The 26,316-nt window shown below is 49.0% G+C and overlaps 11 protein-coding genes across 11 annotated transcripts; 4 read left to right on the forward strand and 7 right to left on the reverse strand.

Moving 5' to 3' along the window:
* Positions 1-181: 181 nt before the first annotated feature.
* Positions 182-4,869, reverse strand: N7519_001859 (uncharacterized protein; the record flags this gene model as incomplete). The annotated part of the gene is made up of 7 exons (XM_057288637.1): positions 182-709; positions 776-1,233; positions 1,291-2,619; positions 2,696-3,111; positions 3,159-4,540; positions 4,600-4,769; positions 4,836-4,869. 7 exons carry the CDS (start codon positions 4,867-4,869, stop codon positions 182-184), a joined length of 4,317 nt encoding a protein of 1,438 aa, XP_057149839.1.
* An 857-nt stretch (positions 4,870-5,726) lies between these two features.
* On the reverse strand, positions 5,727-8,601 carry N7519_001860 (uncharacterized protein; the record flags this gene model as incomplete). Its single annotated transcript, XM_057288638.1, has 2 exons — positions 5,727-7,098; positions 7,151-8,601. The coding sequence occupies 2 exons, from the start codon at positions 8,599-8,601 to the stop codon at positions 5,727-5,729; spliced, it is 2,823 nt and encodes a 940-aa protein (XP_057149840.1).
* Positions 8,602-9,694: 1,093 nt separating this feature from the next.
* Positions 9,695-12,507, forward strand: N7519_001861 (uncharacterized protein; the record flags this gene model as incomplete). Its single annotated transcript, XM_057288639.1, has 6 exons — positions 9,695-10,039; positions 10,126-10,465; positions 10,502-10,684; positions 10,875-10,985; positions 11,056-11,894; positions 11,962-12,507. 6 exons carry the CDS (start codon positions 9,695-9,697, stop codon positions 12,505-12,507), a joined length of 2,364 nt encoding a protein of 787 aa, XP_057149841.1.
* Positions 12,508-12,726: 219 nt separating this feature from the next.
* N7519_001862 (uncharacterized protein) lies at positions 12,727-16,116 on the reverse strand (the record flags this gene model as incomplete). Its single annotated transcript, XM_057288640.1, has 5 exons — positions 12,727-13,293; positions 14,010-14,546; positions 14,600-15,478; positions 15,514-15,548; positions 15,600-16,116. The coding sequence occupies 5 exons, from the start codon at positions 16,114-16,116 to the stop codon at positions 12,727-12,729; spliced, it is 2,535 nt and encodes an 844-aa protein (XP_057149842.1).
* A 473-nt stretch (positions 16,117-16,589) lies between these two features.
* N7519_001863 (CCDC90 family protein) lies at positions 16,590-17,643 on the reverse strand (the record flags this gene model as incomplete). Its single annotated transcript, XM_057288641.1, has 3 exons — positions 16,590-16,647; positions 16,709-17,042; positions 17,118-17,643. The coding sequence occupies 3 exons, from the start codon at positions 17,641-17,643 to the stop codon at positions 16,590-16,592; spliced, it is 918 nt and encodes a 305-aa protein (XP_057149843.1).
* A 373-nt stretch (positions 17,644-18,016) lies between these two features.
* sec53 (phosphomannomutase SEC53) lies at positions 18,017-19,031 on the reverse strand (the record flags this gene model as incomplete). The annotated part of the gene is made up of 6 exons (XM_057288642.1): positions 18,017-18,165; positions 18,201-18,244; positions 18,305-18,379; positions 18,444-18,760; positions 18,811-18,873; positions 18,930-19,031. The coding sequence occupies 6 exons, from the start codon at positions 19,029-19,031 to the stop codon at positions 18,017-18,019; spliced, it is 750 nt and encodes a 249-aa protein (XP_057149844.1).
* Positions 19,032-19,594: 563 nt separating this feature from the next.
* On the reverse strand, positions 19,595-20,397 carry N7519_001865 (putative DnaJ chaperone (Caj1); the record flags this gene model as incomplete). Its single annotated transcript, XM_057288643.1, has 4 exons — positions 19,595-20,165; positions 20,214-20,274; positions 20,328-20,339; positions 20,391-20,397. 4 exons carry the CDS (start codon positions 20,395-20,397, stop codon positions 19,595-19,597), a joined length of 651 nt encoding a protein of 216 aa, XP_057149845.1.
* An 802-nt stretch (positions 20,398-21,199) lies between these two features.
* Positions 21,200-21,730, forward strand: N7519_001866 (uncharacterized protein; the record flags this gene model as incomplete). Its single annotated transcript, XM_057288644.1, has 1 exon — positions 21,200-21,730. The coding sequence occupies one exon, from the start codon at positions 21,200-21,202 to the stop codon at positions 21,728-21,730; it is 531 nt and encodes a 176-aa protein (XP_057149846.1).
* An 809-nt stretch (positions 21,731-22,539) lies between these two features.
* On the reverse strand, positions 22,540-23,868 carry N7519_001867 (uncharacterized protein; the record flags this gene model as incomplete). The annotated part of the gene is made up of 3 exons (XM_057288645.1): positions 23,792-23,868; positions 23,669-23,734; positions 22,540-23,561 (listed from the first exon to the last, which is right to left on the reverse strand). Exons 1-3 carry the CDS (start codon positions 23,856-23,858, stop codon positions 22,540-22,542), a joined length of 1,155 nt encoding a protein of 384 aa, XP_057149847.1. The 5' UTR covers positions 23,859-23,868.
* Positions 23,869-24,508: 640 nt separating this feature from the next.
* Positions 24,509-25,027, forward strand: N7519_001868 (putative COPII vesicles protein Yip3; the record flags this gene model as incomplete). The annotated part of the gene is made up of 1 exon (XM_057288646.1): positions 24,509-25,027. The coding sequence occupies one exon, from the start codon at positions 24,509-24,511 to the stop codon at positions 25,025-25,027; it is 519 nt and encodes a 172-aa protein (XP_057149848.1).
* Positions 25,028-25,053: 26 nt separating this feature from the next.
* Positions 25,054-26,190, forward strand: N7519_001869 (uncharacterized protein; the record flags this gene model as incomplete). Its single annotated transcript, XM_057288647.1, has 1 exon — positions 25,054-26,190. One exon carries the CDS (start codon positions 25,054-25,056, stop codon positions 26,188-26,190), a length of 1,137 nt encoding a protein of 378 aa, XP_057149849.1.
* Positions 26,191-26,316: the final 126 nt, after the last annotated feature.

Below are 26,316 nucleotides of genomic sequence, written 5' to 3' on the forward strand. Positions count from 1 at the left end.
TGCCTCCATTTATTTCTGGCAGGTGCGATCCCAAAGTCAACATACTCCCGTCCACGGGTAAATGAGTCTACAATAAGAAAAGAGATACAGGTTAAGCACTTGGCATTCCAAGGTCGGGTCTACATTACAACGAGACATAATGTTCTAAATTAAAGTCATGATTGAAGTAAATATCCGTATCTCAGCCTTCCCTTCTTTGCTCAGCAGCTTCGCCTCTCAAGAACCGGCCAACCTCCCTTTCTGCCTCAGCCGAGGGATTAGTGCCATCTTTCTGCTTGGTATTTCCAAAGAGACATTGCCAAAGGTCGTCCTTCTTCACCATCTCGCCACCTTCAGAGCCGCGTTGCATTAGTGTTGTGAGAGTGGCATCTTGTAGTTCCATCGAGTTGGCAGATTCAATAGCCGCTTCTGTAACATCGTCATCGTCCGCAGGAGATGTCGAGAGTGCCGCTTTGGCTTGCTTTTCTTTCTCCGTGATATGAGCCAAACGCCGGGTTACTGAGATCTCATATATGGATTCTTCCACCGTGCCGGAGACAAGGTACATCCATACTGTTGTTGGTCGATGTTGTCCAATACGATGGACTCGAGCAATGACCTGGAGTTCGATTGCCGTGTTGATGAGTGGCTCACATAGGAAGACATGAGTGGCAACGGTCAAATTCAACCCGGATGCCTGTGCTTTGCCATGTAGCAAAAAGCACTCAATCTAGATTACAAATCGTCAGTGTAATTCTTCCAAGGTTCCAATGAGGGATGGTTCCGGGCCACTTACAGCTGGGTCTGATTTGAACTTCTCGATACCATCCGGAGAGTCAATAGTCGTGCTGGATATTTCAAGAAACCCGAATACAGCCTGTAATGAAGACAAAAAGCTTCCATATTGAGAGAAAATGATAGACTTTGCGCCAGGGTCGTGTTCTCGCAGCCATAGGATGTGTCGGACCAAAGTGTCAATCTTTGACCCGTAAGATTCCTCCAAATCAATGTTCTTGATCTCGTTGAGATGGCCGGAGCTGATGTCGCTGTAAATCGCATTCTGAGAATGACCTTCGTAGCTCAATTTGACAGGTGTCTTTTCCTCCTGCACCACTAGCTCCTGTGGCTTGTATGTAATCCGATGGAAATCATTGCGCTTCAGCTTCCTCTTGCACATTGGACAATTTTGGTGTGCAGTCCACCATAATTGCAAGCAGTCTTTGCAATATTTGTGACCACACACAGTCAACACGCCTATACCAAAAGTCAGTTCACGTGTAAAAGATATATCAGAGAGAAAGCAATACTCACCAACTTCGAAGGTCGATTGGCAGACAATGCACTCTCGAGGGTTGCTGTCCGAGCTAGAGTCATCTCTTAGATGAATGAGATATCTTGCTTTAGACCTGAGAGAGGCAATCTTTCCTTCAATCAACTCCTCCTGCTCCAGTCTTAGGGCAAAAGCGGATTCATCTAACGGCTTGCCTGCGCTTTCCTCGTCGTATGGGGCCACCGTATCCGAAATCTGCTGCAGGTGACGATAATACTCCAGCCGATTGTTCATGATGTCGCGGAAACTTTCAACTTCTCTGCTCAGTTTGGTCGATACTTTCAGTTGCTCAGCGATCATTTGACCGGCGTTTTTCAGGACCATTTCGACGATCTCATGTTCAGCACGAGCACGAGAATTGCCCGAGCTCGCTTGCCACTCCAACGATGCCACGAGTTTGCGAAGCTCACTGACAATGCCGCGGAGCGATCCGAGACTGGGATCAGGTTGAAGCTGACTGCGAGTATCCATGATCTTGAGAAATAGTTGCGGAGAGGGTCCCTCGCCTCTTTCGGCCTGGATGATTCCGGCTTTGGCTTCGTGGGAAATGAGAGTGTTCTTGTAACCAGTGAGAGCGTCATAACGGTCGCTGTACATTGACCTCAAAGCCTCCATGTAGACATACATCTCATCTTGATGCTTTGTTGACCGCTCATACTCATCGCCCTCAAGCTTTGCTTCTTCTTCCTGGTCAATGAGAGACTGAGAGACGAGTCTAACCATGACATCCCGCCATTCCTTGTATTGCTCGGCATTCTTGTTAAGAGCGTCGCAGAAATCTTCAAGTTTGCTGAGCAGATTGTATGCCTCGACTCCTTTGCTGTAGAGATGGGGCTTCATTTTCGGGATGTGCACGAATTCTTTGTCTCGTGCCTTGATCTTGACTTTCCTCATGTAGCGCTCAACTCTCCGGGCAACGTCAGTCAACATCTCTTTGCGAATGACTTTTGCGGCCTCATAAGCCTCCTCTTCACGTTTCTCGAGCGCTTTAAACTCATCTGAATCTGGCTGGGTCAGATTTGGATCGCTCTTGATTTGGTAATATGCGTTCGCAGTGAAAAATACTGCAATATGCTGGACCTCGAGTGCAGCTCGAAGCTTCAGTCGACACTCACCGAGGCGGCTGTTATTGCCTGCCTCTTCATCCTCTTCGTCCTCATCATCCTCGCCATCCTGATTGATAAATCCTAGATTAGTCTCGTCTTTGTCACTGGTAGCGCCTTTGGTCTTCAGTAGGCGCAGCTGCTCTCTGCTGTCTTCAACCAGCCGCGTGGCATGATCCAATGCGTTCTGCCAAAGAGCAAGGGCTTCTTGGCGGCGTTTTTGCATTTTCTAGAAGCTGGCCTCGTCGAAGTTGAGATAGCAGGAGTGATCGTTCTTCCGCACGTATAGCTGCCTCGTTGGCATCAGTCATGGCTTCCAGAACTTGGCCCACAGTCTGCAAAGGACCAGAACCTTGACCTAGGGTTCGGCGATAGCGAATGTTGGGGCGAAGGCACGTTTCACGGAGTCTTGTCAACCAAGTACGCATTTTTTCGACAATTACAAGATCTTCGGGATCCCAGTCGCCTCGAAGGGGAGCTCCCGAGGCGTTCAAACCACATTCTTCGCACATTTGCTCAAAAAGCTGACCATACTTTTGTTCTTCTATAGCCGTGAAAGGAGTAGTGATAACAATGCGCTTTTGAGGCGGTAGCGGAGCTCCTCCAGTAACTGACCTTTCCTGTGCCGAAGAGCGATTGTGTTTATGATTTTTGCCAAGACTGGCCCAAAGCACAAGCACAATCTTCTCCACAAGGGAGCTGAAAAGCAGAACGGCTCATAATGGAGGAAAAGGAGAAGACCAAACAGGTCGTCTATGTTTCTGCGCAGCGGGGTACCGGTCACAGCCCAAGCCATTTCTCGAGGAATCAGGCGAGCTACTTTCGCTGCATTGCTGACACCACTCTCAATCATCTGGGCCTCATCCAGACATACACGCCACCATGAGAGACGAACGAGTGGTGTCTTCCTCTGTGCGAATCGCTTTTCGTGCCGTAGAGCTCGCTGTGGGCCACCACCCGTATAGTGAATTTCTTTCGCGATGACATTGTAGGTTGTCAGAACAACATCGAACTCGGCAAGCTCGTCGACAATCATGTCGTCGGTTGCTTGTCCCGAACGTTTGATGCCATTGTAATGATGAACACTCAGAGTAGGAGCATGCTCTTTCAACTCTTGTTTCCATTGTTCAAGAATCGCGGGGGGCGTGATAATCAGAGTGCCGCCAGTAGGTCTCAACCCGTCGGCATCAGCCTTCCAGATCTGCGATTCTTCTCGCTTATTCAGACTTATCAATGCAATCACTTCGACTGTCTTGCCCAACCCCATTTCCTCAGCAAGTATTCCGCCTTTCAGGTTATCCGCGGCATCGTACCATAGAGAAAGGTCGGTTGTCAGAACCATGAAAAGATGACTGAAGTAGTAGGTCCGTCCGTCCGCATCTTTCGTGGAATTGAAAGATGCTGGAATGTCGCTTTTGGGAAGTTCTCCCATAGGCATAATTTCGCCATTTGGCCCGACATCTCTTCCTTCTCTTTGTAAGAGCCAGCGAACAGCTCTTTGCTGGAATGGAAATAGCTTGCATTTTAAATCAGGGCATTTGATATTTGAACTGTCTGTGACCTCGGGAACGTGCACGTTCTTATAGAAATCGCGGGGAGACCATTCTTTGGGGGTTCCCAGCATACTCTCACGATATTCGCGCGGGTCTGCTGATGGGCGAACGCATTTTTCCTGCAGCACATATTTTGTAAACGCTTCCAGGTCTGCTACCCCCAAGCGGCTTGAGTCTGGAACCTCGATAGAATCCTTCCAAAGAACAACCGTCTCGAGAGAAAAGCCTGCTCCATCTGGTAAGGCACACAGGTGCGCTTGGTAGCAGGCTGTAGGCACCTTCTTGGAGAACTTGTCCACGTGAGCAAGTCTGCTGGCGGCCTGAAGTTGCCCAAGGAGATCGAACAGCCGTGGATCCTCGCATGGATATATCAGCAATTCCTTTTCATCGAGACTCGATAGTTCCAGTTCCATACGATCAGCGCCGTCCTTGGCCGGGTCTGGTTGCGGCGCATTGTCCAGATCTTCATCGAGAAAATGAACGCTTCGAACATCAATGAGTATAGAAACACTGGAGGTGGAGAGGTCTGGGTCGTAAGGTCTTTGGTATTTGTTCGTGTTCGTATTCAAGGGTTTCTGAGGAGGGTAACGGATCAGTGGTTTTGCTTTAGAGCGGGACACCAGTGGCAACTTACTATGCGCATTGTCAATCTTGCTAATGGAATGTAGCCCAAAGGCACTCCTGCCGTTGATACCCCATTTTCTTGAGTCAGACTCCTTGCGCCCCGTTTGGTAGTCTTGCGGCGCTTGGTGGGACGGTCATCGCATTGCTGGAAGATCGAGTACAGAGATTCGAGAGTCGCGTCTAGAATAAGAATGGATATCAGTGCTTCAATTTCGTCAACACGGGCAGCAAACAAAAGTAGCTTACCTGGCAATGTAATCTCTTCTACAACCATACTCATCTTGAAGACCACAGCCTATCCTGTCGCCACAATGCAGAGTTATCAAGAAGAGAGAATGCGCCTCCGAAAGATGGGGCTTGTCATCTTATCGCACTAGTCACGGGAAGATAAGACAGGTGCTGATCCATGGATCCATCTTATCGTCCCAAGGTTGAGAGATCGGCTAAACGTAACTCCGACTCAACTTGTATACTACCAAGACGACAAGACAGCAGTAGCTCATGTCTCGACATACTGCGTCCAGTTACCTATAGTCCAATCTATCGACTAAAACTTCCGCTATTTATTAATCTCATAATAGCAATGCTTTTCAATGTCCCTTTCTCTGATAATTGTATGATGATTTACTATGTAAACATATCTATCCAAGGTTCTAGGTGGAGATATACTTTAGAACCATAGTAACTCACCCAGTGGCAATATCAAGTTTTCGCATTCGAGAACAAAATTTGTACATTCATAATAAGGATATACACATACCTGCCTCTGTTTTATGCTTAATACTCTTCCTGAAACACAGGCTCACGAATCCTTGTACATTCCCACACCGAGCTTTAATTTACTTTGCCCAGAATCTTCGAGTTTAGAGTCGGAACTGGTTGAACTTGGAGTGGGCCCTTTAAGCACTCTGTATAGAACCACGCGTATTGATATATAGTCTCTTCAATGTACTGTCAGTTCTTTCTATAGCTTGCGGTCAGCTAGTCATGTAATCATCGTAAATTTTTGACGTGAAGCGATGGCGGTTTAGATCCAATCCGGTTGAATTCCAAAAAGGAAATACTAGGTGTTCATAGTTATGATTTTGAAACAAAAGATTTCAACTACTACAAAAGAAAATATCTCCACCCTTTCAGTCAGCGTGCCCCGTTGTCAAGAAGCAATTTACGGGCTGGCCCTGAAGCAATAGACAGAGGTGTATTGCCACATATGTCTCTCATATTGAGGTCTGCCCCATGGTTGATGAGAATTTCCATCACTCTCACGTCCCCCAATTTTGCAGCCAATGATATTGGTGACTGGCCAGCTCCGTTCGTCAAATTGACGTCTACCCCATAATCCAGAAATAGTTGAATTACATTGATATCCCCTCTTACTACAGCCAGCCATAGTGGTGCAGCACAGTCGACATTCTTTGAAGGGGTTTCCACAACATGATCAAGGATCATTCTAACCACATCCACATCTCCATTTTGCGCAGCGTATGCTAGAGGTGTGCGACCAGTAGGACTTCTTGAGTCTAGGCCCCTCTTGTGCACCTTGATTAGATATTCTACCACAGGGGTGAGACCGGCAGTATAAGCAAACATGAGAGGGGTATCCCATGAGGAATTATTCCTGCCTGGACAAAGGCAAGAAGCATACTCTGTGATTGGGTCATCGGCTTTGATGTTGCATCCTTTGAAGTGCGTAAGCCAGTTTCTGGAAGAATACTCAGAGAATGTTTTCAGAGGCTCGCTCTGATCTGTAACCAGATACCATGTGCAGACTTCCGCCAAGGTTCGATTTGAGTCCTCGCGGCTGATGGACCCTTTCCAGGTGGTGGCAGGAGAGGTTTTATCGACAGACACATCTGATTCAGCTTTAACCAAGAACTCTCTGGCAGTTTGATGGAGCAAGTAGACTTGTGAATGAATGACCGTTACAAAAAGGCCACAAACATCTCGAAGGGTTCTTCGAAAATCTTCCTCGGATTCCAGGTAATCCTCAATCTCAGCGGATGACTGGCGGGCTTGATAGAATGCCATCACTATAGCCATTTCACCCACTGATAATGGTCTCGCTGCAGCAACAAGAGCAGACAAGATTGTTCTCGCTCTCTCCGGTGCGGAGCTTCGATTCAGTATCTTCTCATATGCATCATTGACAGTAGTGGGGATATGCTTTATTGCGTCCCGGATATTGCCTCTCGTAAAACCCGGGGTCCTGCTGATGACATCCATAGTCAGGTTGACCCACAGGTAGGTCTGGTTGGGAATCGGCAGGAGCTCATCGAGTAGAAGCTTGCACTGCGCGGCTTTCAGGGCTCGTCTGCGGCCAATATCCTCAACCCGTTTCCGAACGACAAGTTGGATTTCTTTAGATATTTGTTCAATTTCTTCTTCCCCCTCCCCACTTAGGTGGATAGTCGACAGGTCTTCTTGGACTCCTCGAAACTCCTGGTGGATATGATCATATGGCCTGCTTGTCACAAGAAACTTCACATTGCCATTTTGGGAGCCCCCCCATCTGGAAACGCGTCACAGCTTTGATAAGATGTGCGCGCCCATCATCTTGGCACTCGTCCAAAGCGTCAAGTACACAGATGATCGTCCCAGCACTTGGGTCCGCCACAATCTTGGTAAAGATTGACCATAGATCACTGAAGGACTCTGTCAAGTCCCGGCCAGTATTATTCAGGGTTTGAAGTATCGAATCCCGCAGAAGATGTGGTTGTGATAGGAAAATATGGTGCAAGAGCGCGCAAACTGCGCCTGTCACGGTTCTCTGATCTGGATAGTCATCTTTGAAAAAGAAGTAACAGATCGTAGATTCCTTTGTGGCTGGTAGCAACTCGTCTATCAGGTACTTGGCTAGTACAGACTTGCCGCAGCCAGGATCAGCAGACACCCAGAGAAGACTCGAACCCTGAGATCCATGCCAGTCTTGGAACAGACGGTGATTGGTAAACCACTCACATGTCCCAGGGACTCGGTCACTATTTCGATCTTTTCGGGCCTTGTAGGGGCATGTATTTTCACGAAGCGTTTGCATCACTTTTTGAGCCGCCTCGTCACGTTCCAACATATTCTGACGCGCCTGATTGTATTTTTGAGCGTCCAGGATCTCGTTGAGTTTACCATCCACGTTCGCAGCGCCAATTGTCTGAGCATCTTTTTCGGCGGAAGATTCAAGTTCCCTGATGCCGTCCAATGTCCCAGCCCACCCCTCATAGTCGAAAGCATCACCAAGTAATTTGATTGCGGTGTTCCTTCGTAGATAGCACAGTGCGCGGAATTGGAGCTCGAGAATCGCGGTGTATAACACGGTCAGATGGTCCTCAAACTTGCTCACCAGTTCGCTGCGGTGTGGTGATTGTGCAGCTGAATCCGACCGGCACAGATCTTCCATGACTTTGAAGCGAGAGATTAACCCCGCGTTGTAGTCTAGTATCTCCAAAAGAATTGCTTCTTGCTGGGTTGCCTTGAGTGCTAGCCCGAAGACTACCGATAGGCCAGCACAAGCAATAGAGGCTGGTGGACTGGCGCTGGCTGCCAAATTGAAAATCTCTTGGACCCTCAGCACTCCGTCAAATACCTTTCTCGCAAGCTCCTGGACCACAACTTCATGGTCACCAAACTGAATCTTCCACTTTTCCTTCTCCAGCTGGCTTGTCTTCCGCTCAAACAGCTCGCTTAACTGCTGCTGTCGGCCAGCCGCTCCAATCGGTAGAAGCTCTGAGCCTAGCTCCGAGCCAAGGATTTCGTGGGCAGATTGTAAAAGGCGCTTCTTATTTGGGTCCGCATTTAATGCCCGTTCCGCCCTCTCCCACAGGCTGAAAGGCTTGTCGTTGAGTTCCGAGCATTGCTCATGATCATTCGGGAGAGGCTTCTCTGCAGAGACGGTGTGGGTGGCAGCTTCTGCCGGAGACCTTTGTGCCGGAGACCTTTGTGTCGGGGAGCTTTGTGGTGTTGGGGGTCGACGATGAAATAATTCACGCAATTTCTTTTCCAGCTTGAATCTCTTGGTCATTTTTGCTAATGCTGTTGCTATTTCAAGGTGACAAGAGTAAAAAAGAACAGAACTGTTATCTTTATGGAGATTGATGGCTAGGTATTGTTATACGTGGGATTGAGCTTGGTTAAGCGAGTAGTTGTAGGGAAAAGAAACCCGGCTTGTATAGGAGATTATGAGCTGCATATAACTTATAATCCATTTCTGGCCAACTAGAAGAATGTCAATCTTGTTAGGGAAGTCGTTTCTATGTTGTAGAGGTTTCAGCCCAACGATTTCAGCCCGACCTTTTATTTGCTTTTTCGAATAAAATACTAGTTTGTAATGGTGTCGTATAGCCCTGGTTTAATCCGTACTACCGATCTTTTACTCCAGATGTCCTCTTCAATGTTCTATTCATTATCCCCCCCTTTACTACTACTATACTACCTACTACTACCACCACCTGGGACTATAGGTCACAGTATTGCTAAGCGCTCTGGGGAACCTCTGCATTCAACTACTCCGTGCTCTGTAAGAAGTCTGTCAATGTGGCTCCGCCGAGAATAGACTAATGCTTGCGAGCCGGGCGTATTACATATACCATTTATATGAGCCAGAAATTCCAAGGTTGTTAACTACTATAAAATACAGCACTAAGGCAGTATAAAACAAGAGAAATACTACATTGGACAAGTCAGCGTAATCTACAATGACAGACTTCTTCCGGGCGGGGGGGGGGGGTATATGTATATTGTAGGTACCTAGGTAGGTATAATCCGTTTCTGACTAAGTAGATGAATGTCCCGAGTTCAATCTCTTCCTTATTTAGGCATGTACTCACAGTTCATATATTACGGCTGTGACAATTCAGCCGAGTATGTGATAACTAGTTTATCATCAAGAGTTCGTCAGCCTCATGAGAGACATAGTGGGTAAACTGAAGCTGAAATTACAAGATTAGCGTGTCTTGGCACGTCAGCCGACGAGCTGAAGGATTTATAACAAGATTGGAAACTACATATGCACCTACTAGTAGGTACTCTCGGAACTTCGGACACATTTGATTCAACCCTTGAGAATTCACCATCCTCACTGAAGAGACCTGCGACCCTCTAACACCCCGATAACAATGTCAACTAGAACCCAAGAAGTATTTAGGCGCGTGGACAAACGCATGGACAAAACGATTATCTCCAACGTGGTCTCGGGCCTACTGCGTCGCAGCCAGGACGAGCTAGATCCAATCGATTCGGTAATGCTTTTCGAGGTCTCATACGCTGCACTCCTAGACTGGATTGCTTCAATTCGTATTGCATTCCTGCCAACTGAAGGAAGTAGCGGCGACAACCTGTTGGGATGGGCCCAACAATTCCTTGAAAGGTGGCACACCTTTTACAAGGTCATCGAGGAGTTTGTGGATGATGCTTCCCTTGCTTGCCAGCTCGCTTGTGGCTTCTGTGGGATGCTTCTTGAAGTATGTTCCGGCTAATATTTTGATTCGTATCTTTTTGCTTGAGTGGGATAACTTCTGCTTAAATGAATGCTAACCCATCAGTATAGCTGTGGAGGGAAGATATGGCCGTCTTAGAAATTTGCTTCGGCTTCTTTAACGACATGTCCATGCTCTTAGAGGACCTTCTGAGACTCTCGGAGGTAGTTGATATCAACACTGAAGTCCGTGAGCAAATGGTATTGGCATTCCTAGATCTGTTGACACTGGTTTGCGATGTTTCGATCCATACCCAGAAAGCAGTCAATGATTTGGTGCTGTCGCCACTCTCCCTGAACCTTTATGAGAAATTCGCTGGTCAGATTCAGACTTTTCGCCAGCGTTATGAAAATACCAGAGTCTCTGTGTACAAACAGCAGCTGCTGAGAGAAAATTTTGAAGAACACAAAGGTACGCTCGCTCATAACCATCTCATCCCATACATAGAAAAGAGGAAACTCAATCTGACTATGGGCACAGTACATACCGAGCTCCATTCAATCACAAATTGGCTTGTTTCTGATGACCCCGTCCTCGCTGATCTCGCCAAAACAAGTGCCCATCTCACTCCCTCACGAGAAGAGATGACATGCCTCTGGGTAAGGTCTTATTTAGAGTGGTTCCTGAAAAGTAAGCACAAAACTGTTTGCCTGACTGGGGGGCCCTGGCTCGGGAAGGAGTGTCTTGGCCTCAGTCATTCTCGACCACCTGCAACGCCCAGTTGGCTATGTTCGTGTGTCTCGCAATGTTTTGTTTGTTCCTATCAGTAAGTAATTGATAATAATAGCCGATGTGACAGCGTTAACTCACATCTTCATAGATGCCAATATTCCTGCCGAGACCACTCCCAGGTCCGTCGCCCGTTCCCTACTCCTCCAACTTTTCACGATGAGTAGTGGCAGCGTTCCAATCTACCAAGTTTTGAGTGATGGTTTGGGGCGCAGCAGATCGATAACGAACCTCGATGACTACGATACCCTTTTGTGGAATGCACTTGAAAGTGCGCTGGGAACTAGGCCCCCCCGGCTCCAGCGAAGTAATCCTCGTCGTGGATGGCATAGATGAGGCTTCTTGCGGCGAGCTTACCCTGCTACAAAGACTCGCGTCTGTGACATCCAAGGCACCTTTCGTCAGGATGATTGTTCTTGGCGCACAAAAGCCTTTGGAAGTAAAGGGTCAAATTTCACTGGAAATCACTCACGCTAGGACCTTCGACGATATTTCTTGGGTCCTTGAAAAGGGTTTGCTGTCCAGCTTTATGGAGCTGTCTGAAATGGATAGAGCCACAATTGCCGATATGATCACTGAAGCCTCTCATGGTTCTTTTCTCTGGGCCGAGCTTCTTGTCACATGCGCCGTCATGGAAGCTGAGCTCGATGGAGTTCGCAAGGCTGTTGATAGGCTTCTTAGTGCAAAGCCAAGCATTGTTGATATGGTTTTTCTGATCCTGCAAAATCACGACCCCACCATGGAAGCCAGACAGATGCTGCTTTGGTTGGCTACCGCTGAACGTCCCTTGCACACGAGAGAGCTTCTCGCCCTGGCCAGCGTTTCGATCGACAAGCATACAGTCGGTGAGATAAAGGGCGATATTCGGCATACACTGCGTCCTTTCGGCTCAATTATCTTTTTACAACATGGTCTGGTCACTCTACGTCATGGCACCATCCGGCATGCAGTGTTGGAATTATTCTATCAAGGCAAACTTGTCCCTATCAGCGATCGGCACGCTGATTTAGCGACCAGGCTCTTGATCTACATCGAATTCCACATAGCCCAACAGAGCGAGCCATCGGTCTCACCACTGAGACTTACAGGAGACCAATATTCTGCTTACGAAGTATCCTCTGCTCGATTTCGCCCTCAGATACTGGCCATTTCATTTTAGAAACAGCACGGTCTTTCAGAATAGCGGTCTGATCAGCGCCTCCAAGGAGTTTGCCAACGTACTGCCTATCTCGACCACATTCGTCTGTCTCCAGAACGCTATATGGGACCCTTTGCCAATCGTCGTTTTCCTGAGCTATCGAGAGCTCCTGACAGAAATATACCGTGAGCTATTAGGTGTAAACAACGTCGTGACACTCCAATGTGTTGTATTCTCGGCTGGGATGTATCGCCAACTCGACAAACTCGACGACGCCATTCCACTGTTCTACGAAGCGGCCATTGGCAGCTCGAATCTGTTGACTACTGGCCATATTTTGACTTCCGAAATGGTTTCTGCTTTTCTTTCTCTGACCAAGGACAAGATCTCAAGCGCCAAGACCGACATTATGATTAAAAGAGGCGAATGCCTGCTACTTTCTGTGGAATGCTGCAAGATCCATGATGGACCTGCATCTGAAAAGCATATTGGTGCCCTGAGACAACTAAGTGAGCATCATCGCATGATTGGCGACGAGCAGCAGGCCGAGGAGGTGATGAGTAGTATCGAAAGTATTACTCGGTAGATGTCGGCATCCCCTAGGGGGTGTCAGGCTGGGATATGGCCTAGTGGAAATATGCCGTATTTCCCTCCGTCAAGTCTTCACATTCGAGAACGAAATTGTGCATTCATAACAAGGAGATACACATACATGCGTCTGATTTGTGCTCAATACTGCCACAGACATTACAAAAGAACCATAATATCTCCAAGAGACAACCTCTCAAATTACAGCAAGAACCACCTAAAAAGCCCCAACCTTATCATCCTGACAAAACGGACATGTAGTAAAGTCCTCCGCTAACCCAACCTGGATCTGCCATTTCGCAAAACAAGACAGACAAGAGAAAGACTGAACGAGACGAACCATCGTAGATGCAGACTGAGGCAACCACCTGTGCGAAAGCAGCACAATATCAGTAGCAAGTCCGGGTGTCTCTTCAACCAGTTTCTCGAATGCCTTCCTCTCGCGCAGCTCCTTCCTGTGCTTCTGACAAACCGCGACGACGACATCTCTCAGACCTCGATCCGATTTCGGTGTTGTTGTGTATGCTTCGAAGGCAGCAGTCAAGAATTCGTCCGAGTTCCAGTAGTCTTGGGCGAGGGTGACGAAGGTTAGTTTTGCTTGAATTTTGAGATATTCGACCTCGAATTTGTCGGCGATTGCGTGTACCTTGACATTGAACAGCAATGGGCACATTTGAGGGGGTTGGTTGATGTCGTAATGTAGTCCGTAGAACGAGCGTATCATGGCTTCCACGATGCGTGGATGTTCGTCTTTCATTTCGAACACATGGGCCTTTTCGATTTCCTGCGATCATCAAGTCAGCTAAGCCCGTGGATAATGGAAATTTGGGGTTTGGAGGGAGTTACAATGGGAACGTCAGAGAAGAACCTGCAAAAAGTCTCAGATCGGCTGCAGACTATGATTCTGTGCACCTTCAAGGCTTGGTCTGCCGTGAGAATTGTGAGGTCGGAGAAGATCCCTGTGTGGTAAAGGTTGTCTCTCGTCAGTCCTCTTGTTTATACAGTGTGTAGACCCAAGAACTTACTCTCCTAGCCGGTGGACGAACCGATCAGTACCCTCGACGCTGTAAGAAGTAAGTTCCATTGCAAAGACGTGTCGTGAGAGGGTTGACGCACAGGAGACGAGAAGAGACTAGTAAAATATGTGAAGAAGCGAAGCAGGGATTCAAGCCTGTTGGGGTAACAACGGCGAGCAGGTCAGACGCTTTTTATCCTCAGTGCCAAATGAGACTGACATACCGGAACAAAGGTAAATGACTTATCTACGACCTTGTCTCATCTCCAAAATGGTCCTTTTTTGTGAATAACTAATTCTTGGACTTTTTACAATACATAATAACTTCATTACTGACGTCTCTGTCATGACGCGTTGTATTCCGTCTCCATTTCCCAAATGGGAAATCATCTACCTTGCAACTTTGACGTCCGGAACCCTTCATATGATTGCCATTCTCCCTAGTTTATAAGAGCTCCAGGCCCCTTTCCAATTATAGCCCTCACACTGCCTCTTCCAGTATCTCCAAGATCTTGTGGAGAAGAAGCCGAAACCTTGCCTTCAGGGTCGGTGTCAGATACAACGGTGCCATTGACTGCATGAACAGATCGATGGTACGATTGCCCATTCATCTGACTTTTGAACACATTGGTGGTGTCGCCCCAAGAGCTTGAGCTTCCGCCAGTGATGGATTTATACCGCGCAGTGCCAGACTGACTCGCGTGTAGGTATGATGGCCCTGACGACGAGGTGTAAGTGGAAATACCGAGCCCTCCTGTTGATTCAAAGTCGAGACCTCTCATCATCCACGAGTCAATAGTCATCCCATTAGACGTGATGCCGTAAGTAGCATTGACAACCAAGGGATATTGGAATGTAATGCTGTTTGAGATGGGTGCATCTCCGAGCTCCGTGATAGTGTTATTGCCAGTTGTGAGTTGCCTATTAACCTGGCTGTACCCTTGTTGGTTGAGTAGACCGTGATTGGAGAATAATAGTGTCTGAGACCACGAGTACAGAGAAGATTTAACACTGAAAACTCGCTTGACAGCCACGGAGTACGACAAGGTATCATTCCCCCGGTCTCATTGCGGACAAGATTCCGGGTCACAGCAAACACTGGCAAGGGAGCATCCACCATGGGCCCATTCTTGTCACGAGCGATAGTGGCTTTTGAGTCTGAGCTGTTGTCATCGATGTATATGAAGATATTTCCCGTGACAACCCAGTATGAGCCCACAGTATTCGCAAATGTGGCCTTCCCATCTGCCGAGACATTGAGACCGGTTACCCGGATCTCAAAGGAATGTTGCTTTCCGTCTTGAACCATAGGGAGAAATGGGGAAATATCAATCTCCGGCTGTCGAAGATCAAATGCATCAGTCCCAACAACCGGACGCCAGTATCCCGGAGCCACGCCTCCCGTAAAGATAATAGGAAATGGCCAGACAAGTCCGGCAAGGATCCCATCGATGTAGAGCTGAACTTCACGAAAAGGAGTGTACCCATATAGCCCACCGACAGTGCTTTCAAAGTCTTGGGTATCCTGAGAGAAGACATTGGACCACCAGAACTCTTCTTCTGATTGTCCACATGCCGATATAGACACAACAGCACGCGATGCCGCAGCAGGGATCTCGTACATGACTGTTGTGTTGTCTGTAGGAAGTTGGAAGGCACTTGGAGAGTTTGATGCTGACTTTTTGGCAGAGATTGGAAGAATCATATCCGCTGTCTCGACATTCTGACCTTTAGAGAAGTGCGCCGTCAACGTGGTATTGAACGAGCCGGTGTAGACATCGTTAATAATGTTCCCCAAGTCAAATATCAGCTTCTGGGGACTCTTCCACAACGAGTTATACTGCGACATCTCTTTGATATAGGTCCACACAATCCCATTGGTTGTCGGCTCCGCCGTTGAAGTCCGAAACACTTCATTGTCTCCAAGGTACATGAGTGCCAGGCGGTCAAATTGCTTCCCCGAGAGGTGACTGTGAGATTGATTCGTACAGTGTCAAATCCGCAGTTCGGGGGCTCATAGTTGCCTGTAAGTTGCAAGATTAGACACAAGTAGGAGTACTTTAGAGACCTCTTACCAACAAATGGCGCTCCGTAACTGGCGCCAAAAACATGATCCATGAGCAAGATCTCAACATCGCAGTTGCCGTTTCCACTGGAATCGAGAGATATGGGCGAATAGAGCTGGAAAAACTCTTGCAAACCAGTTGAGTTAGGTGCTTGCGATGAAAAGCCAGCAATAGACTGCAATCCGCTCTGGAGTGATGAAGCCGCTGACAGGTGCCCCAAAAGCAAGAACCCGCATATGCCGAACAGAACCATGATCGCTAGCAGTCGGAAGGTTGGATTGGTTCTCCTCAGCTTATCGTTGTTATCGGTCACCTTTGATTTAAAATCGTAATGATCAATAGACGAAACAGTGTTCGCAGTTGTGTAAGCCTTTTGTGGCTTCAGTGGTTCTTGACTGAGTACCAACGCTGGAGAAGGATTGCGAGACCTGCGATGCGAATTTAAAGCATTGCAAAATGCAATCACGAGCCAGATAAGAAGAATAGGTGGCAACCATGCAGCTAGCCGGGTAGAACAATACTCCATGGGAAATTGCAGATCCGTTAGTACTCGAGACAACATTGGAGGAGCTAGCATGTCAGCTCTGAACCAGTTAGGATATTGCATTCTATCCAAGGCGGGTGGCTGAAACGTAACCTCTGGAGGGTACATGCACAAGACGTACTCCGCTAGTAGACTTCCTAGAAGGTTGCAGATGCCCCTGACAATAAGGTGCATAAAGAGGGGAAGGTGCGGACTCCCGACGCAAGCCCCGAAGTAACCCCCTCAGGCTATCTAAATATGTACTGTATGCCGAATATGCCTTTGAATTATCCGATGGTTTCCATTGATATTTACCAAGAAATGCTTGGTATTGTCTAAACATGTAGCAACATAGCACGGCTAGACGAGTAGAGAGCATAGTGTACAAAAGAAAAAGTAGTAAGACATCAAAATGTCTTGTGTAAAGCAAGCCAAAAACAATCACTCCATATCCAATGCAGACTTTTATACCGAATTCACATAAACAAGCGCCAGGCACCAAGAATAAGGGCCGCGGTACCGGTACAGACACCCCTGGAGAGAAAAGAAAGTCAGTATAAGCTCGCGTATCGACAAGATACGCCGGGGATCATACATAAGCCACTGCAACGTCGAGAACTTGACAGCCTCAACTCGTTCCCTTAATCCGGCAACCTCCTGCTCAATTCGCGTTTCGGTCTCCTTGATACGCATTTCTTGGCTATTTGCCTCCTCACGAATCCGACCTTTCTCTAGGTTCAGGTCTAACCGGACCGAGGCTTGTGTTCGTCCAATCTCATCCCGGAGTCGTGAATTGAGTTTGGCGAGGTCTGCCGCGATCTTCTCGTGTGATGAGCGGGTCAACTGTGCCTCGGTGGAGTCTGCGTTGAGTAATTCGGAGCGCAATTTGGCAAAATCCACCTTTTGTGTATAAGTTGATCTCTCCGAGTCTAGTAAAGCGTTTCCCGTTAGATCTCTGGCAAGCAGTACAAAGAACATATGCGACAGAGGCCGCATTCACATACCTTCTCGGAGGACCATTGTCCTTGTCAGATTCTGGATTGACTCTTGAATGATATCGTTCAGTACTCGCATCATAGCGACGGACTGCTCCTCGCTGAAGCCCTCCGCCTGAAGGCGCTTCACGAATTTCAGGGTATCGAAGTGATGATCGCGGGGCCGGACAGGAGTCGCATGAAAGGCGCGACGAGCGGGATTGTATGTAGCCACATAGACGCCATTGTGTCGGATCGGATTGCCGCGGTTCGTTGTGGACGTTGCCGGCGTGGTTATAGAGGTTCCTCGGGAAACAAGATATTCGGAGATAACATCCCGGGACGATGTGGAGATGAGCTGGGAAGATTGGGAAGGTGTGCTCGAGTGAAATCGTCGTCTTAAAGGACTCCAGCCTTGGGGAAGTGGTCGTCTTTGACTTATCGCAAGCGCGGGATGGTGGGTGATGGTGACCGATGGACGCGAAGAGGAGCTGTTCCATGTCAGGCGGGGAAGGATATTGCGCGGGACATCCGCGACATGTTTTTGAGGCGCCATGTCAAGGACAGCGGGCAAGCAAATAATTTATTCAAGTGCACTTTAACCCGATCAAGAGTGACGCAGAAGAGGGAGGCTTGAAAGATTCCGGGGCCTGAAAGGATCGGGATGACTAAAGAGCATCGGAAAGATCGACGCTTTCAGTTTCCCGGCCCGGGTGCCCACCTTACCCGCATTGACTAGTATAGTATTGTAGGGTCAAGTATATTCTCATTTCATGCAATTAGAGGACTATTTTGATCGATCTTTGACTATGACTGTTTGTAGAAAATATCCAAATCAGACTCCGCATGTAAACGCTATCACAAATCCATGTCCTTTTCGGCTATTTGACATTCAATCCAATCTCGTATCTATAAGTCAAACAGCTTCTTCAGCTGGTCCATGGTATCTTGGGGGCCATCAACGGAGTGCCCAATGGTGTGGGGTCTTCGTAGATCTCGTAATCGTTGCCTCCGACGAAAGTCTTGTCGCCGAAGAAGTGGATAGTCTTGTAGTCGATACCCGAGATGCCCTTTTCGGCTTCGATGTGCTGTAGGCAGTAGGTCTTGTCCAACCGGTAGGGAAGACATCAAAGGAAATCTGACCGCCAATTGAGTAGCTGTGTTGGCAGATTGATTAGTATCGTGTCAAAAGCAAACCTCGCGGGACAAAGACTTACGTGAGACCGTAGTCGGGGAACTCCTTCTTCAAGGACTCCACCAGGTTCTTTCTGATATTGTGGATCTTGTCATAACTATAGCGCATGTCAGTCAGCAATTCCATTTATGTGGACATAGTAATGCAAGATCAACACGTACGCTTCGAACTCATCGCGCTCCTCAACGCTAGCAGCACGTCCAACGGGGCTAATGTTGACCATTCCATTGCGGAACTCAACGAAAGTACCGCGCTTGCGGGGCAACTTGGTGTTGGCAATATACTTGAGAACGAAATCCACCAGCGCTTGGTACTTGTCCTCCCCAAGCCACTGAATGAAGTTGTTGCTAGCAAGCGACTCGCCGAGGCGGAATGCGGTCAGACCGTTTTCAGAGAAGCAGAAGTCGAACATAGTGGTAACATCGATGGCGGAAGATCCAAGCTGCTCCTGCTGCTTCACAAGGTTCGAGCCGCCAACCTGAATCGTGTTAGGAACGGGGTGGGTGTATTTATCGGGAGGAGACGAACGAATCCAATGGCGCACTTGTGGCGCAATCGAGACAGCAACTCGAGCATCTCTGGCGACGCATGCTATAATACAAATATATCAGTATAACTGAATAGCAGTGAGTCTCATTGCGACCTACCCGTCTCGCGGGGGTGAGAGTCTCGTCAACATCGAACAGAACAACCGTGTTCTTGATGGGACGGTCCTCCAATGAGGGGTAAACGCTGGCAGCTTCAGTCATTTTGATAGATTTAGTCAATTGAGTCTCGATAAGGGATTTGTCAAAGACAAAAATTGCGCGCAACTCGGGGGTAAATATAGAGAGAGGGGCCCATTTTGGCCGCAAGCGGTGAGTGAAGGCGGGAGCTTAGCGTTGGGCCCAGAAACGGAGAGAAGGCCACCTGGTCTCACTCGTTTTTAGAGAAATGTTTATTGGATTTAATGTCTCACTTGGATCATTGGTATAATTAGTCTGTATAAACTGCCCCTGGAGTACGCCATGTTGCGCAGCATTCAAATGTTGACAGCGAGATCTAGACTCCAGCTGGTTCCTGGCTGTTATCGATAAGAAACGGAGGGGTCAATTATCAGGTCAGAAACGAGTTAAACATGTGCACTGGAGAATTATCGTAACTACTTGTTATATACTTGAGATATGTATTTCCTATTGTACTAAGTGCTCCATAGCCATGTGGACATGTACAGTCGAAATGTCCAACCCAACCCAGTTCCCATCTGAGGCTGTAAAGCCAGCTCCCAATACCCCAACGCCGAAACCACCCAGCAAACCAGCAGTGGACATACTCAGCGTCCCATAGTGGACTGGAAGACCCTAGCCGCAAGCTCACTCAGGAGGCGCGTCCGATCCGGCACTGGAAGGTCCAAGAAAACCTCATAGACACTTTTGCCCTTAGCATCGCGGATCGCGCCGAGACGATTACCCGCAACAGCGCCAGCCAGCGCACCAGGCAAATTGCCCACAATGAAGCCCATAGCACCACCACTGACACCGCCAACCAGTGCCCAGAATCGCCCGGTTGGGCGAGTCCGCCGTCCGCCTTCTCCCTCGTTCTCCTCGGCGAGACCCTCTTCGCGCAGCATCTCTTCAAAGACGGACCCGAACTGGTCGTTGTCGCGGTCATCGCGGTTCCCGCCGAATCCAAAGCTGGACCAGGGGAAACCGCCTGTTGGTGGGACTTCTGCTTCTGCTTCCTCTTCGGCTGCCTGGTATGCGCGAGTAGCGTCATATTCCCGGCGGCGCGCGGGGTCTGATAGGGTGTAATAGGCGTCGTTGATTTCCTGGAACTTTCGTGTGCGCGAGGGTCGCTCCGGTGAATCCGCAGGGACTCGATCGGGGTGGGACTTTAGTGATTCCCTAGACTTGGTTAGAGGGGCATTCGAAGAGGAGTTGTGGTGTGCTCACCTTTTATAAGCATTGCGGATCTGTTGTTGGGTGGCATCTTGGGCGATGCCTAGAGTCTTGTCTGGTATGTGTTAGTTGGACGAGTATCAGTTAGGCCTTAGAATGAGGTCTTACAGTAATTGGGGCCTGGTCAAGAGTTAGTATAGATTTCAGTAAGAGAGAGTAAAATCAACATACTCGACATGGTCACACCTGGCCCTTGGGTTCAGCGAGAGAAAATGTATTAGGATAGACTAATGATAGACTCAAAAGAACGATTTGGGAAGTCTTCCATGGAGGCCTTCACATGCAGTGACGTCGTTGTGGCCTTGTAGCCTGAGGCACAAATCCCCATGAGGTTCCACGGTTCAACTGTTCGTGATATTCAATTTAAACAACTACAATTGTAGACGGGAACAACAGTACATATTCCAATATAATTTGAAGATGATTATGATCTCTACCACTTGGGAGTGGATTGCTTGGCTCCTTGGGGTAATTTGTCTCCCGTAAAATGCAGTCTAAGTCCAAGTTCAGCCGGCCACACCCCAGCCACATTTATTATTCCGCCCAGGGGGTGACTGGTCAATCCAATCTGAAGATCCCCTTTGATTCGCCTGAAATTAGCATCCCGTACAGAGAATCATTCACAAACCCCCCTCAGAATCTCAATTGTGCCAGCTGTCAAAAGACATTTCCTGCATAGAAAGTCCCTAAAGCGGGTGCAAACATCGGCCTAGACCTCAGATTGCGCAGCAGCTAGTGGCTAAGCTGCATCTGGCTCTTTTCCCTTTTTCAATTGCCACACAGAAAGCCAAAAAAAGTCTCAAAAGAGATAATCAGGGGCATTGTTACGCAGCAACATCTCAAACCCACCTTCTGCGTACCTACCCACCACAATCCCCTAACGCACAACCGTCTTTCAGACCAAACACCTCATCCGCCGGCCTGACCCAAGTGTCCAAAGTTGCACCGTAACCAGCTCCACCCAGCACCAAACCAACACAATGGGTTGGTTCGACGGCAAATCCAGCACCGTTTCATCAGCGGGGTACGTGCGACGACGGGCATCACCCACACACAGCTCGCACAGCTCGCACAGCAGACGCAGCAAATCCGGCTACTCCTCCACGCACCATACGCGACACTCAGCGCCGTCTTTCTTCGGGCTAGGCGGTAGCCGCTCAGGAGGCCGATCAAGCCCATCTGTATTCTCGTCGTACTCATCTTCGTCGCGACGAGCCCGTCCCCGCGAGGGGTTCGTGCAGCGCATGATCCGCGACATCAAGCGTCTCTTCCGTGATATCTATCGCTGGGCACGTCGCAACCCCATGAAGGTCTTTATGATGGTTATCGTGCCGCTTCTGACCAGCGGTGTTTTGCCGAAGCTGCTTGCCATGATTGGGATTCGCTTGCCGCATGCTGTTACCAGTGCCCTTGGTGGTGCGTCGAAGACCCGTGGTTTCGAGGGTGGTGGTGGTGGGGGTATCTCGGAAAACATTGGTAGCCTGATGAACATTGCCAAGATGTTTGCGTAGGCGATATGCGACATATCTCCAGGGCTGGATATGATGTTCTGTTTGGGCCTTGGGCCTTTTTTTTCCCACGATTTGCAATGCCTTGCTGAAATTCAACACACGACGATCACGATTATACACCTACTGTCCTTTGCTCCTTTTTTGCTTTTATGCTCCTGCTCTCTGTTTCGGACTTTGCCATTTTTCGATGTTGTCATGAACTGGGAGGCCCGTCTGAATTCGATAGAATTGATTTCTTTGGAAAAGCTGCTGTTTGGTATCGACATTGAAACATCTGAGAATTCAAAACAAGTCTAGAGATACATTGGAGCCTCCTATTTATACTAAACTAGTCAAGTTTTGATGCCCAAGCCGGTGGATATGGTAGATGTTGGACAGCTGTACACCGCACTAGTTGTGTCTGCAGCTGGGGAAGCGCACTGACCGGCAGACCCGCCTACAAACCCGCCAAACATAGTATAGTACTCCGTAGGTATGGAGTACATATATTCCTGCTGGCAGACCGATCTTTGGGTGTACTCTGTAGTGCCATGTGAGATGAATCTGCAAGGAGTACATATCATACACAAACAGGATCGCCAATGGGTAACTGTAGACCGTGCACAGCATATCGGTGGCCAATAACCGACTTGCATCATTTGCCTTGAAGTTTTAGGTTCGAGAAAAGAAATTATGTGTACATTTTGTTTCTACTTGGGTATTGCCGACATCCAAGCAGGAATTCTATAGTAAAGCAACCTTGGGAACTTTTGTGATCAGTCCGGCAGAGAAAGCAACGACAAACACCAGTGCAATCCAGCTGCCCAAGTCTATGATCGCTGGGAGCGCTTGCCACGCTTCCGAGAGCGGGCGTTCGAGGTAGCAGTGGTCTCAGCCTCCTCAACCAAGGGCTCCTCGGCCTCATCAGAATCCACTTCCTCGGTGGAAGTACCCAGCACTCGACCAACAGTCTTGTTGAAGCACCAGACGGGAAGCTTGCACACCATTGTCTCACGGAGAGTAGGGCGCTCAATTTGATCAATGTCAAGCAGGAACTCCTGGCGCTCGCCAGCCTCGTTCGGCTCTTCCAAAAACACATTGCCAATAGAATCGACAATCAGCGTCTTTCCATTCTCAGCAACGACGCGCTTCCGCTCGCCAGTGCTAGCAGGTTGCTCGGTGGGAGTGGAGGTACCCGAGGCACGAGCGCTCACACGGGCTCCTCCCTTCTTATCCTTCTTGTTCTCCTTATCCATCATACGCTTCTGGCGACGGTTGACAGCCACGGCACCAGCGTCACCGGATTCAGGGGCGGGAGGGGGAGGCGTTGCGATCGAGTCGATGCCCGGAATGCCACGAACACCCATTTCATCGCCCCAGGCGGCTCTGCGGGCCTGGCGAATATAGCGATCCACAAACTCGCGCTGGCGCTTCCAGCCAAGGATCAGCGCGGCGTAGTGAGCACCACCACCAAAAACGAGGAACAGACCGAGCAGCACGGAGCCCAGGCCAGGACGGAACCGCGAGTAGTAGTAGCCGGTACCCTTCCACAGGGGGAAGCCATTCTTGAGGAAGTGGTCGTAACGCTCGCGGTTCGGGCCGCGGAGGACGTTGGCGACGAGGTTCAGACGGGCAGAGCGGGCGTCGGCGTCTCTGACTGCGGCGTCAATCTCGCGCTGAGTAGGACCCTTGTTCACATTGACCCCCTTGTTGGACTTGGCCTTGCTCTTGTCCTTGGCGTAGTTGGCGATGAAGGCGCGCTTGACCTTGTCCGGGTGGATGGTTCTGGACTTCTTGCGGTAGGCCTTGGTGATTTGTTCTTGATTGGCATTGGGACGGATCTCGAGGAGGTCTGACGCCGGGTATAGAAGTTAGATACGTATCATCAAGGTGATAGGAATAAGAATGGAAATGGAAAGAAAAGAAAGCCGATGGCAATGCTAGGAGAATATCGCATACCGTAGAAGGTCACATTGGCACCTTCATTTGTGGCCACATCATTTTGTAGGCCAAAGATCTCATAGTCTGTTCAATGGACCAGGTCAGTACAACATAAGGGTTTCTGGGGTAAACAATACCCACCTTCTTTAGACCAAGCAGCGACGAGGCCGAAGAAGACGAAGAGAGATAGAATGGCAAATGGCTTCATGATTGATAGCGGTCAATGCCGCAAAAGCCAGAAACGAAAGTAATTTGAACGAATGAGCTGTGTGTTAGTGGAGGAGACACCTGTAGGGAAAAAAAGCGGTCGGGCATTTACGAAGAACCAACGTGGCCCCAATAGAGTTGCTGTTTTTACGGTCTTTTTCTTTCTTTCTTTCTTTTTTTTTTTGAGGGGAAATACTGTTGGAGTCTGCATGAATTATTGCATCTGAGCGTATTCCGTATAGTATATATAGAGGGATTCTAGATTCTATAAGTTTTTTCTTCTGTTTCTTGTTCTCCAGAACTTCCTAGGGGAGTTGCCTAGGCAGTCAGCCCTGGAGTCAGGAACCTCAACCCGTTACTATAATTAGTAGACGGTCATTTTGTTTCTACAATATACAATATAGGTACCTAACTAACAAGGTACTATTTCTCATCTTATTACTTGATAACTTGGTGAAACAAGACCGTGCTTCGACTAAAAGTCCAAAGGGGAAAAGGCCAAGAAAAAAAAGACTCGTGTTTGTTTCCGGCGTCTCTTTCCTCTCTACTCCGTCTACTCTCTCTCTATCACTTTATTACCTGTCTCATTTTCCAACTCTCCCTTTTCCAACTTTATATTCTTCCCTCCCACCCTCTTTTTTTTCATCCAAAATGGTCTCTATCCCAATTGATGCGATCACTTCGCGTTTCGGCGATCGCTTCAACAACATCCGCAGCACTTCGTTAAGTACACGCTTCGCCAACCTGCGCCCTATTTCCGAGTTCCTCGATGTCAAGCGCCTTTCCAAGCCTGCCAACTTCGGTGAAGCCCAGAGCCGAGTCAATTACAACCTGTCCTATTTCTCCAGCAACTATGCCGTCGTCTTTGTGATGCTCAGCATCTACAGCTTGCTGACCAACCTGGTCCTGCTGTTCGACATGGTCTTTGTGAGCTGTGGTCTCTACGGAATCAACATGCTGCAAGGTCGGGATCTGGACCTGGGTTTCTCTCGCTTCACCACTTCGCAGCTCTACACCGGACTACTCATCGTCGCAGTCCCTGTCGGCATCTGGGCTTCCCCCCTTACAACTGCCCTGTGGTTGATTGGCGCTACTGGCGTGACTGTTTTCGGCCACGCTGCGTTTTTGGATAAGCCGATCGAGAATGCTTTTTCCGAGGAGGCGGTCTAGGTGGTCGGCCGCGAGCTCCTTTTGATATGCCCTCATGGGGAAGACCACCGGGGGCACGAAAGGGGAGAAATAATAGGGGACGCGCGGCGTGGGAGGAGACTCGATTGGAGGAGGTGGATAGTGAGGAGGATGCATACGGGCGGGAGCTGGTGCGGAGCGGTCGATACAGGCAGTTGGAGTATGGAGGACGAGGGCCGCGGAGGCGAGTGGATTACGAGGATCTGACGGATGAATCTGAATCGGTTGATGGAGGAGAATTCGATCTATATGACCATGAGGATAGCACGGTGGCCTATGCGGTTCAATTGGCCATGCGGGACAAGGAAGATCAATTGGTGGATACAGCGCTCGAACGAATTCGCCGCGCTCAAGTTCTGGGAAAGAAAAATGTTCGGCTATCGAAACGCGAACTGGATGCCTTGGAGCGCAAGCGCCAGCAGACGGACGGCTTAAGCCGGCGCCCATCCGCCAGTGTCAAAGTGACGTCGCGCCCATCGTCCCGCCGGAGCGGAGCAGTTGCTGCACCAGAGCAGCTGCCCGGTGCGTACCCGGCCTTTGCGCCTGATGCACACAGCTGGGCTCGTGGGACGGGCACAAACAGTCGGCCGTCCAGCTCATCTTCTGCTCGGCCCCGGACTCCTACGACACAATCTCTTCGTCCCCAGCAGTCTAATTCGCCTCTTCGACCTACGTACCCATATACACCCGAACGCTTTGCACCCAATGGCCGACCACAGTCAATGCAACAACCGCCTGTGTTCCAACGGCCACTGCCAGACGATCCTCAATGGGCGCCACCCTACTATAATTCCATGCAGATGAGCCCATACGGGGAACCCGCGCCATACCCATCACAGGTTCCCACCGATCTCCGGCACGGACAGCAGAATCGAATGAGTTACCCTTCAGGCCCTCAATACCCAGTTTATCAATCTCAATCTCCGGGCAAACGCCCGCAAGACACACCGCAGACCCGGAAAGACCTAGCTCCAGCTCCAGCTTTAGCTCCATCCAAGTCGGGGTCGGAGGAATCCAGTGAAGAATCGAGCGAAGATGAAGTGCAGATCGTCAAGGTGGCCAAGGTGGCGGAGCGCAAGGCCCCACCCGTTGCAGTTCAGAGGCGGCCGGTTACTGGAACCACTCGTAAGCGGACCAGTCGATGAAGATGAATTGTCAGGGTTGCCCTGATATCTAAAATTACTTTTGTGGAGTTTTGTTTTCTGTTTTACTCTTTTTTCTGTCTTACTGTGTACTGCGATGGCGTTTTGTGGTAGATGGACTACAAGCAT

Source organism: Penicillium mononematosum (assembly GCF_028829835.1).
Source record: "Penicillium mononematosum strain IBT 11891 chromosome Unknown utg000002l:1.0-8112719.0:1.0-8118358.0, whole genome shotgun sequence".
In the NCBI taxonomy this organism is placed as follows: domain Eukaryota; kingdom Fungi; phylum Ascomycota; class Eurotiomycetes; order Eurotiales; family Aspergillaceae; genus Penicillium; species Penicillium mononematosum.